This window comes from Sitophilus oryzae, unplaced genomic scaffold, assembly GCF_002938485.1.
Source record: "Sitophilus oryzae breed Bouriz unplaced genomic scaffold, Soryzae_2.0 scaffold_1496_pilon_pilon, whole genome shotgun sequence".
Lineage (NCBI taxonomy): Eukaryota > Metazoa > Arthropoda > Insecta > Coleoptera > Curculionidae > Sitophilus > Sitophilus oryzae.
In genome coordinates this window covers 151,535-167,632 of record NW_022146165.1, presented here as the reverse complement: position 1 = coordinate 167,632, position 16,098 = coordinate 151,535, and the positions used below count along the sequence as shown (strand labels likewise).

The following is a 16,098-nucleotide window of genomic DNA, read 5'->3' as shown; positions in this document are numbered from 1 at the left end:
TCGTTTACGAGCTATCGCCGATTTCTTTTTAAATATTTCTCCTTTCTTATGGCCCTGTATTTACTTATGAGCACCAGTCAAGGTAAGAGATAACTGTCAAATGAAGTTGTCATTTCAGAAATTTACATATTTAGTGCTTTATTATTATTGAAAACTCATTCCTACATCGGAAATCTTAAAGATGTATTTATAAATACAAATTAATATGAATTAAAGTAAAATAAAGTAATCAATTACAAGGTTAATTATAGTATTATTACAATATTCAATAACTTTAGGATTTAAGAAGATGTTCAAATATTCCTCCATCGACTGCTAGACAATAACCCAGGCGATCATAAAATTCTCTTCTTACATTCGCTAGTTGGTAAACTGAAATTCTACTGCATTCGGCAGAAATAGCATTTTTTAACTCGTCTAGATTTGGGTATTTGTTGTCCTTGTATATTCTGTTTTTTAAATGGCCCCAGAGAAAGAAATCCTTTGGCGAAATATTAGGAGACCTTGCTGGCCAATTTACTGTATGATTTAGGCCAATAACGTTTCCGTTAAAACTATTGTCTAAATATTCCCGAACAGCCAGGGTACTATGTGCCGGGCAGCCATCTATTTGGTACCAAACTTCCTGATTTACCCTAGCGGGATCATGTAAAGCAGGTAAAATATGATTTTCGAGTAGTTCCAAATAATATTCTGCATTTAAATTTAAGAAATACGTAATTACGTAAGAATTAATGGCCCGATAATATTGTGTCCGCATATCCCTGCCTAACATTTACTTTCTGTGGATATTGCGTCCTTGTTTCGACAAACCTGTGTTGGTTTTCTTTGTTCCAATATCGATAATTTTGAACATTGGTTTCATTATTTAAGGTAAACGTGCATTCATCAGTGAAACATATGCCTTTTAAAAATTCCCTATCCGTGTTTGCTCTTTTCATCATATCAAAACAAAACGCCTGCCGCCGTATTTCCTCCCCATCTCGTAGCTCTTGGTGCTTTTCATATCTGAAGGAATAGTATTTATGACGTTTCAAAATTCGAAACGCTATAGTGTGATCTATTCCTATTTCATCCTCAAGTTTTCTTGTGCTGATCTTTCCATCGTTCTCTTCCACGCACAATAAAACTTCCAAGTCGGGAACATTTCCTGCATCTTCTCTTTGTTCCTGCCTTGCTTCACATCTGCAGTTATTTATTAGGGTACCTTTGGTCTCAAATCTCTGGATATTCCTTGCGATTGTAGATTTTCCAGGTATCGGTCTATTCGGATACAGAGCAGCAAACATGTCCGACACCTTTTGATAACTATTTCCTTGATAATACCATTTAATCATCAATACTTTTTCTTCGGTAGTGTAATTCATGCCTAATATTTTCGATGTAGGTATGAGTTTTTAATAAGAATAATAAAGCACTAAATAGATACATTTCTGAAATGACAACTTCATTTGACAGTTATCTTTTACCTTGACTGGTACTCATAAGTAAATACAGGGCCATAAGAAAGGTGAAATATTTAAAAAGAAATCGTCGATAACTCGTAAACGGGCTAATCAAAAATATCTAAAGTTATTATTTTGAATGTGGGTTTTTAGTGCTCTTCAATAAACCTAAATAGAATTATTCTCTAAAATAATTAGGGAAGCCAATAATGGACCCCATTAAAATTTACATGGGATTTCCTATGTCCCGATCGACGATGCAACACCCGGTATAGACATTTTTTATGTATGTTTATGCTCAAAAAGTATTAGAATATTTTACTTTGAATGCCTTCTCGCTTCCAATATAATTCAAAATCTTTTTGGCCATATCAGAATGTAAAAAGTTATCAAAAAACAGATGAAATTTCTCAATTATAGCGGGGATGGTTCCTTTATGTCCCGAATGACTGTCAGCTCTTTCTTGTGCTTCTGGTCCTAGAAAAAATTAATGTTCTTAGTGCTAAAACGATCCACTGAGAATAACTTACCAGTAAAAGCATTAATGGTATTCATAATAGTTGGTATGTAATCCATAAATGAAGACCCAGTACTTTTTCCTTTGCTCAAAAGCGAACTTGCGAAATTTATTGCATCGCTTAAATCAAATTCGGCATCTTTCTTTGATTTCGCCTATAATAAATGTGAGTTAGTTTTGGGCAAAATAAAATACTTATTCACCATAATACACCAAAACTGATGATGCTAATATGTGTGTTTTAGTGTATTGTGATGAATACGTGTTTTATTTTGTTGTAACACCAAAGCTTCTAACCCCTCAATTGTGAGTTAGTTCTACTTCAATTTATTTTATATTGTAAGTATTAGAGTTGAGTAACAAATCGTAAACTGCGATTGAATCGCAGCAATTTTAAAGTCGCATTCGCAATCTGCGATTGGCTCTCATAAGAAATTGCGGCTGCGATTTCTTCCATTTGCGAGTTTTAATTAAGGCAACCAATATTACTATAGTTGCGAGTTGAGATTTTGTTGTAATATGCGATTTTACTGCGATTGTGATTTCGTAAATTAGGACCGTGATAACACTCTATCTGCGATTTGGAATTTTTTTGCAGATGTAATTTTGTGATCCATTGAAGCATTTTATAACAAACTGCGATTAAATTTTTTCTCTGCTTTTATTTATTTATAAAGAAGGTATTATTTTCTAGGGCCAGATCATAATATACCGGGTGTTTCTCAAGAGTAGTTCGCCCTTATTAACTTATTTATAACTGATAAATATCGAGATTTGGGATGTTAGCATATGACATAAATTAGGATTGATTGACGTATTTAATTCGTATATTCACTTCGTATCGATCACTTCCTATTTCACCGGAAATGACTACAACTTTTGATTTTTAAACGGCACCCCGGTATTTTTTTACTTTGTTCAATAGAAAATGACACTCTGAATATCATGATATATGTATAATATCTGAATGGCATATCATATGTCAACTTTTGACATTTACGCTTAAAAAATCGTATTTTAAATTTCAGAGTGCCATGGTTGTGTTAAAAAAATTAATTTTTAATCAAGGATCCTCGGAAAAAAAAAGATTTAATTGTCTATTGTTTCTTGTGTGTTGTCCTGGTCGATTACGAGAAGCCCAAATCGTATTTTTGATCATATCTCAATTTTTCAAATGGAAACATTAATTTTTTTAACTGTTAAGTTATAGGAACATACACAGACAATAATTGTCATAGGTAATTGAACATACACAGACTATAATTATTATAGGTATACCTATAAAATCGCAATCGCAGTTTTGCTAATCTCTAGTAAGTATACCTTTTTATTCTTCTTTACTTTGGAACTTGCGCCTTTTTTATGTTTAGGAACCTTAGCTTGTTGTGTATTAGCAAACATATTTATGACGTTTCCTATCATTTCAGGATTTATTCCTCCTTGTCCATTTTGACCACCCAACAAAGAACTCAAGCCATCTAGTACAGAATTGTCTTGTCCTAAAATAAAACTGCAACTTTAGTTTCCATGAATATATACAGGGTTATTCATCACATACGATACGGAGTATTGCTAAATGGTTAGATTTTTACAAATTGCAAGTTTTGGGTTCGTTGAAGGACTATTAGAGCTACAATTTAAAAATAATTAACATACAGACTGTCCCAAATAAGTAAAAAATATAGTATTTTTTTGAAATGGAACAAGCACCCTGTATATTATTCTATTTTTAGATTCTACGATTGAAATAAAGATAAATTTGATTAAAGTTTATTACACTTAAACCTTACCGTTTCTGAAATATTTTCAATTTTGTGAAATTGCAGTAAAAACATTAAGGCTTCATTTCTCCAAGGGTATTAAAGGTTTTAATACTAAATACTTACTGAAGAATATTTATTGATTAAATATTGTGTTGCAATAATAAAAATATATAATACTACCTTATACGAGTGTCTAAAAATGTATATTAAATAATTACTTGCTTTAAACGGAAATAACTTTTTTAATTTAAATGGTATAGGTAATGGTATAACATCCTGTATATTTTATTTACATGAATCAAATGCACAATTTAATTGTCTATCAAATTGTATTATGCCATTTTTTACCTATCTCTTCAAGTGTTCGTATTATTACTAATCAACGTAGCCAATTACTATTGTAGTTTGAATTTGAATACTTAATCATACTTGATCATATTAATTGATTCTCTATAACAAACAATATTTAAACAGCTTTTTTATTTTTTAATGAAATATGCTAACTATATCAACAATATTAGTATTTGTATTTTTGGAAAATTTGTTACATTTTTAAACATAATCTAAAATGTCAATATTCCATGAATAAATGAGGTCTAAATTATGAGAAAATGCATTTTATACGAAAACTTGAAGAGACAGGTAAAAAATGGTATAATAAAATTGTGCATCTGATTCTCGTAAAATATACTGGGTGTTTCATTTAAATTAAACAAGTTATTGCCGTTTAAAGCGAGTAATTATTTAATATAAATTTTTAGGCACTCTGTATAAGGTAGTATTTTGTTTATTATTGCAACACAATATCTAATCAAGAAATAAACTTCAGTAAATATTAAGTATTAAAAACTTTGATACCCTTGGAGAAATGAAGCCTTAAAATTTTTACTGCAATTTAATAAAATTGAAAATATTTCAAAAACGCCAAGGTTTAAGTGTGATAAACCTTAGTCAAATTTGCCTTTATTTCAATCGTAGAATCTAAAAATTGAATAATATATAGAATATTCCATTTAAAAAATACAACTACCTATAATATTTTTTACTTATTTGGGACACTCTGTATTTGTAAAAATATTTTTAAATTGTAGTTCTAATAGCCCGTCAATGAAACCAAAACTTACAATTTGTAAAAATCTAATCGTTTAGTTACAATACTCTGTGTCGTGCATAATAATTGGCATTCACCTTTTCCTTGGCCATTTGTTGCAGCAGCTGCTATCACCGAACCTAAACCTTGGAGTAGAGCAGCTCCACCATTATTTTCATTGTCTCCTTCTTTGTCATTTGTCAAAAGCGTACCTAAACCTTGAAGTAAAGCGCCGGCATTGTTTCCTTCTGAAATTATATTATTATTATCTATTACAATTTGAAAATTAATTACAGGGCACCTTTATTATTGCCACTATTCATGAGTGTTCCAAGACCTTGCAACAGAGCTGCAGGACCACTACCTTCTTCTCCGTTACCACCCTGAAAAGTGTTTACAAGTGTCCCTAATCCAGAAAGTAGTTCCATAGGATTTACATCACCTAAATTTTCACCTAAAATTTGAACTTTCAGTAATTATTTTACTTTGTTATTGAAGTGAAACTTCTTTAAGCGCGTTGGGAGTAACAATTCAAGGCCATACCTTTAGGTTGCGCGATTTAAACAGACTAGGGCTCGTTTAAAAGAGCTTTTCTTCCTTAATGATCTCCAGTATAAATTTTGTTTCCACAATTTTTTTCGTGGTAGCTAGAGGGCGCTGTTTGACATCATAACAGATATTGCGCTTTTGCGTAAAAAAAATAAATAGGAGTCTATATTTCTTTTTGCACAGTTAAATAGAGCACAAAATTTCCAAAATATCAGCGCAAACCGCAACTTTCTATCTGTTTTCTAACCGGAGATATTAAGAGAACAAATCATGTTAGGCTACCGCTTAGGATTATATGGTCTAAAAATTATAGTAGTAGGCTAGGAAACAAAAAGAGGTAAATTGGTTACGTCAAAATATCAAAACGTTTAAGTTCAGTTTTCATGCATCCGAATTTCGGGCGTTTTCTTAAAAAAAATGACGTCATAATTATTTAAACGTGTTTATGTAACACTATCATCCATCCATATAATTTTTACGAATTTCTTGGTTAATTATACGTAGGTAGATTCAGATTAAAATGTCCGAAAGTCGGAGTATCAATAATTTTATTAAAATTTCTAGGAATATTGTGCCGCCATATTGTTTTTAACAGAAAAAACCGCCGAATTTCGTATGGTCGGAAACTAGGTCTTTATTCATATAACGTCATTTAGTTATTAATCCAAGTTCGTCCTTGATTTCACTTGTTTTCGTGTTTTACCTCTTGTTTGTGTTATTTATTATTGTATTATAAAGTTTATGTCGTTTGGGTCACTTTTCATATAGCACCGAACGAAGGTGCGAATCTTAACAATATGCACTACTGCTCCAATTCTGCCCTTGATGCAAGTAGTTTAGCACCAAGACCATTGGTCGGTAAATGTTTACGCAGGAATTCTAGGATGGCAAATGATTGGACTTTTTTAATTATCCGAATGAAATGAACTATCCATAATTTCTAAGAAATGATTTGCCAATTTTGTTAGGGGATCAATCATGATGAAATTGCATTTGTTGCAATTTCATCAGCATGAATGCCATTGGTGTAGTTGAGGCAGTGATGCCGCTTATTTTGCTATGAATGTGTGGGGCTTCTTGGATACCACTTACTTTAGTAGATAGAGACGCTGCACAGTGGTTCCATGTATATGTTAAGCGGTGACAAAAATCAATTATTTCAATTATATGCACAAATTTGTAAAAAAATACTATAAAATTAATTAACAGAGGTCCTACTACCCCGTTAGAATGAAATTAGATAATAGAGTTTAGAATTGATAATTTTTTTAATATTGGTTCCCTTCTACTGTTTAATAAAAAAACTATACTAAAATACATTTTATTTATATTAGGTATATTGTAATTATATGCTTTGGTTTGGTTTGGTATGTTCAGGTATATTGTTTGGTTTGGTATGGTCAGGTATATTGTAATTATATGCTTTGGTTATTTATAACAATTTTAACAAATACTAAAATGACAACAATAAAATCGAAAATAAGAGAAATCGAATTACATCATGGATTTTTTTAAATTTTAGTATGAATATGTTTATTCAACTAAATTTAAAGAGGAAATATTAATACTTAAATAACAACAAACAACAAAATTTTATATACTATTCATCTAACAAATCTAGTACTGCCTTAGGAAAGCTATTTTTATTTTTTGGCGGCAATTTCCTTAATTCTGTTACTAAGGGATCTGAACTAAGTGAGAGTCTATTTAAAAGATCCATATTACACTTTGTACGAGACATTTTTCGAGTATGATTTAGTCGAAATAATTTATAGGTACTCTTTATTTTTGGCCTCAGCAGCTTCTTCTGATAATTCTCCAATGGGTAATATGGCGCTTTCTATTACATCAGGACCATGTATAAGTACCTTGTGGACTGAAGGGGGAAGATTATACCAGGGATATTCAGCCACCAGTAACCGAGCCGTACTTAAAGAACATTCTTTAAACTTTATAATATTAATTTTGAATCCTGATGAAATGCACCTTAAAATTACAGAACATCTTTCTAGAAGACTCTTGCTTAAACCTGTAATTTCAGAGGATTCATCTAATTGTTTAAAGAATTTTCTTGCGGTATTTCCGTCATTGGAAGTACCGCTTCCTCCACATTTTGGCTTGTCCACTATCAATCCTAATTTATTTCTAAACTCAGATTGAATCTGGCCTTTCCTTTCAGAAAAAAGCTTCTTTAGACCGTATTTGCCATTTTTTAAAATTTAATCTATATGAAAGATGTAAAAAATATTCAAAGAATCGTATATATGAATGTAAAGGTGACAAGCCAAATTCAAATGTTTCTGGGCGAACTTGTTTTTGAAGGCACAAATCAATATCGTTCATTTCTTTGGGACTTGAACCACATATATAATATCTGGCTGAAGACGATTCAGTTAAACTGCTACAAATCTTCCCGTCCACCATAGTAAGCTGCAGTTTGTGCTTTATGGAATAGTTCTTGTCATTAAATGAAACTACTGTGGGCTTCAGGGAATTATTTTTTTCTGTAAAGTATTTTTCTTCGTTAAGAGCTGCTTCTTTAGTTTCTTTTTTAAATTGGAATCTAAGCTGTCTACAATAACGTGTAGAGGAGGTTCGGGGTTTTTTCCACACTATTTTTTCAGGGTTATTTCCAAAAACAAGACAAAGTGGTACATATGAAGTCACAAATAAACTTCCGTCTTGGAATGTTGGATCTTGAAAAGATTGCTTGTATTCTGAGTGACCACTATTACCGTCAAATCCCCATTTTCCAAACAAAACCAAATTTTGGTCTTGATTTTCTGAAGTAGAGTTTATCACCTCTGGTTGTGATGACCATATTCTGCTTGCTGTATGATCGAGTAAGTTTTGTAACTCTATCTCAGCAGATGATTAGATGGGTAGCACTTTTTCTTGGACTTCAAAACTTTTTTGATACGAAGGAAACATATTATTTATTTTAGAATTAATAAAATTTCTTAACAATATATACTGGTGTTTAGTCAGTTAGCTTCAACTAGAAGAGATAAGACTTCATCGGCATCAACTTTCTTGTAATTAACGTTAGATGAAGGCCTTCGTAACATAGTTACCAAGGAGTTATCGATGACAGAAATTTGCGACAGTTTTCTCTGTTGTGACCGTCGACAACACTCATTAAAATTTTTTTTTGGTCTTCCGCATGTACGGGTAGATGGTTTGTTGACTTGGGTTAATTTGGACACCTGTGTGTTAACGAAGATATCATCGGTCTTTATTAACCAATTAGAATTTGTTTTTAGAAAAAAATCTTTGTTGCGCCTGGCTTTTGCCCAATTTTCTGCTATTTTTTTGCACAAATAAAAATTTTCTTTTCCAAATTAGCACAATTCAAATTTTCAGCGTCAGGTAACTGTTCTAATAAATTACCAAATATTTGTTTTGATTTTGTTGAAACAGACCCAGCCTTTGTCAACGATATCTCAAAAATACCCATTCTATCCAATGAACATCGATATGATGTACCTGAAAGGAACGGAATTTTTAAGCCTTATTTTGCAATACCTCAGTTACTTTAGATCTTAATTAAAAAGGGAGTAGCAAAAACTGCACACTAATATTTGTCCTATAATAGGTCAAGGCATGTATCTACTTGACACTATGGAAATCATTTCGGGAAAAGGCGGGAAACATATTTGAAACGCCTAATTTTTCGATAATTTTGTATTACTAATGTCAAAGTAATAATAAAGTAACTAATTCTAACACTCAGAATTAATAAACTTACCTTGTTTTTGGACATTCATAGCTAAAAATGTACAACCAACACCACTTTAATAACAAACTGTCAACAAATAATGTAAAGTGACGTCTGCGAAGCGCCAACTTGATTAGGTTGTAACTTTTTTATAGCGGAGTTATTTGATACGGTCACGGTTTAGGGGTAATTTTTTTAATGAATGCATAGTTTTAGAGTCCTCAATATTTTATTATTATGAATTTGAATTATTGGTTATTTAAATATAATGGTTTTACAAAAAAATGATGTTATTGATTTTGACGAATTTTGTCCATTTGTGGTACCACAGTGCGCTGGAGCGGCATATTTCCATGGCCAGTTCGGTCATCGGATACAATCTGCCTGGGTTTTAATTTATGGGGTTGAATCAAGAACAAAATATGGATAGATAATAATTAAACGGTATTAAAATGAAATTAAAATATATGTTTTGATATTTTGACGTAATCAATTTACCTCTTTTTGTTTCCTAGCCTACTACTATAATTTTTAGACTATATAATGCTAAGCGGCAGCCTAACATAATTTGTTCTCTTAATATCTCCGGTTAGAGAGAAGATAGAAAGTTGCGGTTTGCGCTGATATGTTAGAAATTTTGTGCTCTATTTAACTGTGTAAAGAGAAATATAGCTTCCTATTTAATTTTTTTACGCAAAAGCGCAATATCTGTTATTATGTCAAACAGCGCCCTCTAGGCTACCACAAAAAAAATTGTGGAAACAAAATTTATACTGGACATCATTAAGGAAGAAAAGCTCTTTCAAACGAGCCCTAGTTTGTTTAAATCGCGTAACCTAAACCAGAGTTATCTTTATTTTAATAAAAGCAAGTTTAATCTTCCCCCACCACTTTATTTTATGAGATACAGCAAAATACTTTATATCAAAAAAATTACAAATTTCTCGATGATTACAATAGTAATATTTAAAGTACCTATTCACCTCCATATTTTTGAGAAAAACCCTGTTTTCTGATTGGCTCAGAGAAACGCCCCCTAGCAGGCATTTCTCGAACTTGAAAATAATTTCCAGCGGTTTCTCTTGGTCTATTTGCTTATTAGAATTTTTTCCCAAAGTTATATGATAAGTAGTTTTTGAGATACAGCCGGCGTCCATTCTGAGTTGGCCACCCGGTACATTGTGTATTACGATTATTGCTTAAAATTGAAGGAAGAAGTGAAATATGCAATAATATACAGGGGGTTTCATTTAAAAAAAAATAACGTTTGATGTGCCACAACTTTATGGACCGACCCTGTATACTAAAATTTACTAGTAGCTAATGGGCATTCAAAAACCCATTACAACAATATCACAGTTTCGGTAGAATGGCATCATTAAATGAAACTGAACATATCGAAATTAATTAAATCAAATTGTTTAAGTGATATGTTCAAAAGTCAATAACTCGAAAACGGTTGGTTTGAGGTTGTGTGTATTTCGATTTTTGCTTAAAATTGAAGGAAGAATTGAAATATGCAATAATACACAGGTGGTTCTATTTTAACAAATCAAACTTTGATGTGCCACTACTTTATGATCAATTCTGTATACATAAATTTATTACTCGCCAATAGACATTTAAAAACCCTATAATTTTTGAATTTAATTTTTTGCGGCACCATGTACATTTTACCTAATAATCGACCGTGTTTCCATTCATAACAGCGACCCTGGTGGTCCAAACTGTATTCCGAAAACTTCAGCAGCGTATTCTGCAGATAAAAATAAGTAAAAAAGCTCGTATAAATGTATGTCCTAAAATGCTTAGTTTCGAAGATACAGTGTGTAGAAGTTTCGTTTTTATTTCGATTTTTTCCAAATAATTTCTGAGTTTTTAGTTCGTTCATCCGTTATACGTTGATACGATGATCTGACGGTGCTCTGATTGGTCATATCGTTTTCGCGCCACTTTTCATCCGTAAATATTTTACTTCAGCCCGTCAACGGACCCGTTCATACGATAACGGACATTTTGACACTTTTTTTTACGTTGGTGTCATTTTATATTTTCGTTTCCATAACGATTTTGCTATTTTAATAATATTTTTATTAATGTTAGATTAAATTAAATTTCAAAACCTGTGCAAAGTACAGAGACTGGCATGTATCTGCATCACAGGTGCCATGAGAACATGTCCAACAGCAGCAATGGAGGCCATTCTAGACCTAACACCACTGCACATTGTCGTCGGTAGTTATGCCAATGTGACAATGATTAGAATGGTTACTGACGGAAACAGTACTGGGAGAATTTTCATGTCAGGGGCTTGGAACACCCTCAAAAAGAAAATTCCACTTCTCCAACTCCCAGTGGATGACATACCAAGAATTTACAACTTTGATAAACACCTCACTGTAGTATAGGGTAATAAAAAGGATTGGGAAGAAAGAAACACTTACTCAGCATATAAAAGACCATACCATCACGTGGTATACTGATGCTTCCAAAACCAAAGCAGGGACAGGTATAGGAGTATTTGGGCCGAAAAGTGAATACTCCGAACCAATGGGCACCTATCCCAGTATCCTTCAGGCAGAAATTTGCGCTATCGAAAGATGCGTCCAATTTATCTTAGATAGGAACTATCGAAAACAGGAAATTGCCATCCTATCCGATAGTCAAGCAGCACTTAACGCGATCAATTCAGTAACCATCAATTCGAAGTCAAAGAATGCCTAGAGAAGCTCAACAAATTAGGCAAAGAAAATAAAGTCCTCCTACTCTGGGTGCCTGCTCACCAAGGGATAGAAGGCAAAAAAGCAAATAATCTAGCTAGAAAAGGAGCGAACACTCCCCTAACTGGACCAGAACCGTTCTGTTTTCCAAACGGGGACTAACTGAAAGCGGAACTGAAGAATCTGGAAGACTCCATCCGTAACTTGGAATGGGTGTCCTCCAACGGTCTAAGACACTCGAAAAAGTTCCTTAGAACTTATGACCGAGAAAAATCAAAGGTTTTCCTTGATTTAAGTAAAAACAATCTTCGGATTGTCACGGGGTTTCTAACAGGACACTGTCTCCTCAACGAATACCTCAGTAGGCTGAAACTGAGAAACAACGGCGAATGCAGATTTTGTGGGGAAAATGGGGAAACACCAGAACACCGTATCACTGAGTGTGCCGAGACGACGACCATTCGTGCCATGAACCTTGGTACGTCTGATGTCGAGGATGGAGAGCTGGCCTCTGTGGAGCCGTCTCAGATACTGGCTTTTCTAAAAGCCCTGAGACTGTATGATGAGTTATAACTCGTTATAACTCAAGAAAGGGGAATACACAATAGATCTATAAGGTCGCGATGATTAACTCCCCTCCTAAACATTCTACATTCTACATTCTAGATTAAATTTGTAGAATCTAACCTTAATAAAAATATTATTAAAATAGCAAAATCGTTACGGAAACGAAAATATAAAATGACAACAACGTATATCCGATAAACGGAGGCATAAAAATGCAATAAATTTAAAAACTGCGTATTTTTTAACCAATCAAATTCTTTAAATTCTACCAATAAAATTAATATCGTATCAACGTATCGTCGGACAACGGATGCATGAAAATCAAGCTTTACGTCAATATTTGGATGAAAATTGGTGTCTGGGAGTTTTTTTGACATGAGAAATTTGATTTTGATGTTAATATGACTCCTATTTGTAGGGGGCGCCACCTACATGTTTTAACTGGTTTGAAGACTTCTCATCCGTACCTGTATAAAACTATTGAGTGAAAAAATGTACATTTCCGTGATTTTTTACGTAAAAAATTCACAGATTTTGCAACATGCGCAACCATCATAGGCGTATTGAAAATACCACACAAGTCGGCGGTTGTCGAAGAAAAAAACTTTTTTTTACACACCCCTTAATTTTAAATGAACTTATTCGATACTTTACGGTTACCCTTATAATGTTTACTACTGAACTGTAATATTTATTTCTTGGTTACAGAAACCATGCAATGTAAGGTCGTGGCGGTAAGCAGCAAAAATAAATTACATTAATAAAAATTAATGTAAAAAATAAAATTTGGTCACAAAAAGTTTTTATTATTTTTCTAAAGTAATAACCATAAATATAAAATCTTGACACTTAGTGATGGTGGTTTCATTATGTTGTTTCTTTCATTGGACTTTATTAATTAAATATAAATCTGAAACAAAATTTCTGATTTTAACGATAGGTACCTATAATTTTTAATATTAATTCTAAAAAATAAGAAAGTAAACGTAATAATAATTAATATCGGTTTAAAGGTCGGAACTACCAGTTTGATTAGATTATCGATGTATACTCTGTTTTTTTTTCTCAGGTAAGATAAACGATGAAAAGAAAAGCAGATGTCATCCCATACCAATCTATTTATTTTACTAAAAAAGTTTCCAATATTTTTTAAGTTAGCTATGGATGGGTTTAAATATAAATCCGTCATGCGTCGTCTCTTGTTGTTTTAACCAGTTTTATTAGTTTATTTCAAAAATGACAGATAATATTTCAATTTTACTGGTTTGACGGAACGATGAACGACAAACGGACGCCGGATTAAGATTCTAAGCCCCTCAGTTTTAATATCTTTGACATGTGTGCCTGTCCAGAGGCCTGTCATAAAATATTTTTGAAATGCTGCGAATAAGAAACTTCTTATTTCTTATGAAAATCATTTTTTTATTATCTTGGCTCTCCGAGACGTTTTCCATATCCGTATATACACCAGTGGTAAGTCACGGTAATATTTATTAACCATATTCATATTAGATATTATTACTTACCTTCCTGATTTATATTTCCTGTTGTCTCTGATGATCCTTCAAAATCTTCCAAGGTCGAAGAAGAAGTACCGTTTGTAGTTACTGATAAAACTTTAGCAATTTTCTTGCGATTTGTATAGGCTCGACAACGTTCGACGTTTAATTTAAGTTTTCTAGCCTTTTTTTAATGTTCTGTAGTATTTAAGATTTTTTTTAACGAAGATTCAGTTAATGAACGATGAACTGTTTCGCTTATCCGCCATTTTTTAAAAGGTACCACAGACCACTTGATTCGAGTCATCACGTAAACCATGGTACAAAGAATACAAGGTATGATCGATAACGGCTCCAATTTCGTTCAGTTCGCGCATACCACCTGTGACGTCACTAGGAAAATGAGGAATAAATAAAAAATAAAGAAAGTTGACAGGAGATCTGCATTTTTTGGGGTTATGGTTAAGAATTGTTTATTTTTTAAGACTTTTAGTTCGTTTAATTTAATAATTACTAAAACCAGAAGTTCCAAAAAAATATATTTAAAAATAATAATTATCTATTAACATGGATTTGGACTTTGGACCATAATAGGTAAGAATACTAAATTTATTTCTATATTCAGTACCTATAAAATTGTTTATTAGGTTTTTAGTTTGCGATGTTTATGGTAAATAATTTTCATGTTCATTGCCTCTGATTTCACATGAGGACAGAGATGAGGATATATATGGAAAAGTAACCACAAGAGGAATTGTTACATCATTTAAAAAATGTTGGGAATTTTATTGTTTCCCATCGAAAAGTAAAAAATGCCAATGCAGATGAATGTATTGTAATTGTGATAGAAGTAATTCCAAGGGTGAAGTTTATTATAATTAGTGGAAGTAATTCCAAGGGTGAAGTTTATTATAATTAGTTACCTGTGCTTCTTTTTATATGTAGATGTTTCAGGTTTTGAGAATAAATCGGTTGAACAAAACCCAAAATTTAGAGGAAGTATTTGCATACCCAGAATATGCCCATCAAGGATTATATAGCTCAAATTTCCTTTAATGGTAGGCAATTATTCAATGCAAATTAACTTTTTAAGTAACTGAAATATTAAATAGTTTACAATATGATATATCATTAAAAATATATTACTTTTAGGTACAATTAGGGCCCGATACATTTCAAAAAGTAGAATATTGTTTTATATTAAATGAGGTATTGTACCAATAATCAATTTATATTAATACCGGAGATTAAAAAATAACAGAATAAATAGTTCTTTTTTTTATACTACAAAAATAAACTATAGAATACAACAGTATTTAAAAAAATAAATAAAAAGTTATGTCCCGGCCGAGATTCGAACTCCGGTCTCTCGCTTCCTAGCCCGACTCCTTACCCACTGTTCCACAGTAACTTGCTTAGCGATAATTCAATGACGGTATATAAACAAAAAACAGGTTTATAACAATATCTTGACGATTTGAACTGGCGCGCGGAGCGTGCTGACCAATAGCGCCTGTTATCACCTATGACGTAGCGACCAACCTGCGCAATATCATACCTTGTATTCTTTGTACCATGACGTAAACTATTGGATTTTATATTTATATATTATATTTGCATTTTATATCCGATTCAACTTATGACTTCCGATCTGATTACTCCTACACTGATATAATCTGTATTACGACTTATGCTAGGTTAATTAATGAAATTTGCGACCAATTTTGAATTAAGTTATACTGCAAAGACTAGCATAGCCTATGATTTGTCGTTGTCAATTATAATTTAGAAGTAAAAATACGTAAAAATATTATTTTTATAAAGCCACAAAGGAGAACAACAAATTTATAATGATTAAATAGACCACCCAAGAGATAATGAAATTAAAAAAAAATAATTAAGCTTTAACTGTTATAATTTACAAGGAAAAAGCAATTCTAGCATTATTCAATAGGCTCAAAATTTACACGACCATTAGTTATTACCTTTTCGATAAGTTATGAGATCGTTGGGATACGAGAGGTGATTAGACATTTTCATTTTCAAAAACGTCTTGTATTTCGAAAATGAATTTTACTTCGAAGTGCAAGTAAATTAGTGGATATACCTAAATAAGCCAAATAATAATCTTTTTTTCAAGTAATTATATTTATAAAATAGGCGAGTATTGTTTTAACAAATACTTATACGTATATTACGTCAAAGTGCAGAGGCAACATTATTTTTGATG

General features: G+C 32.2%; 1 protein-coding gene across 4 annotated transcripts in view; it reads right to left on the bottom strand.

The window, feature by feature from the left end:
• LOC115877644 overlaps positions 1-16,098 on the bottom strand; it is a 41,649-nt gene that overhangs the window by 14,137 nt on the left and 11,414 nt on the right. For all 4 annotated transcript variants that reach the window (XM_030893886.1, XM_030893888.1, XM_030893887.1 and 1 more), the window contains 5 exons: positions 5,117-5,269; positions 4,914-5,063; positions 3,286-3,461; positions 1,976-2,117; positions 1,768-1,922 (listed from right to left, as the gene is read on the bottom strand). In XM_030893886.1, the coding sequence (XP_030749746.1) occupies positions 1,768-1,922; positions 1,976-2,117; positions 3,286-3,461; positions 4,914-5,063; positions 5,117-5,269 (776 nt within the window). The remainder of the gene's footprint in view (positions 1-1,767; positions 1,923-1,975; positions 2,118-3,285; positions 3,462-4,913; positions 5,064-5,116; positions 5,270-16,098) is intronic.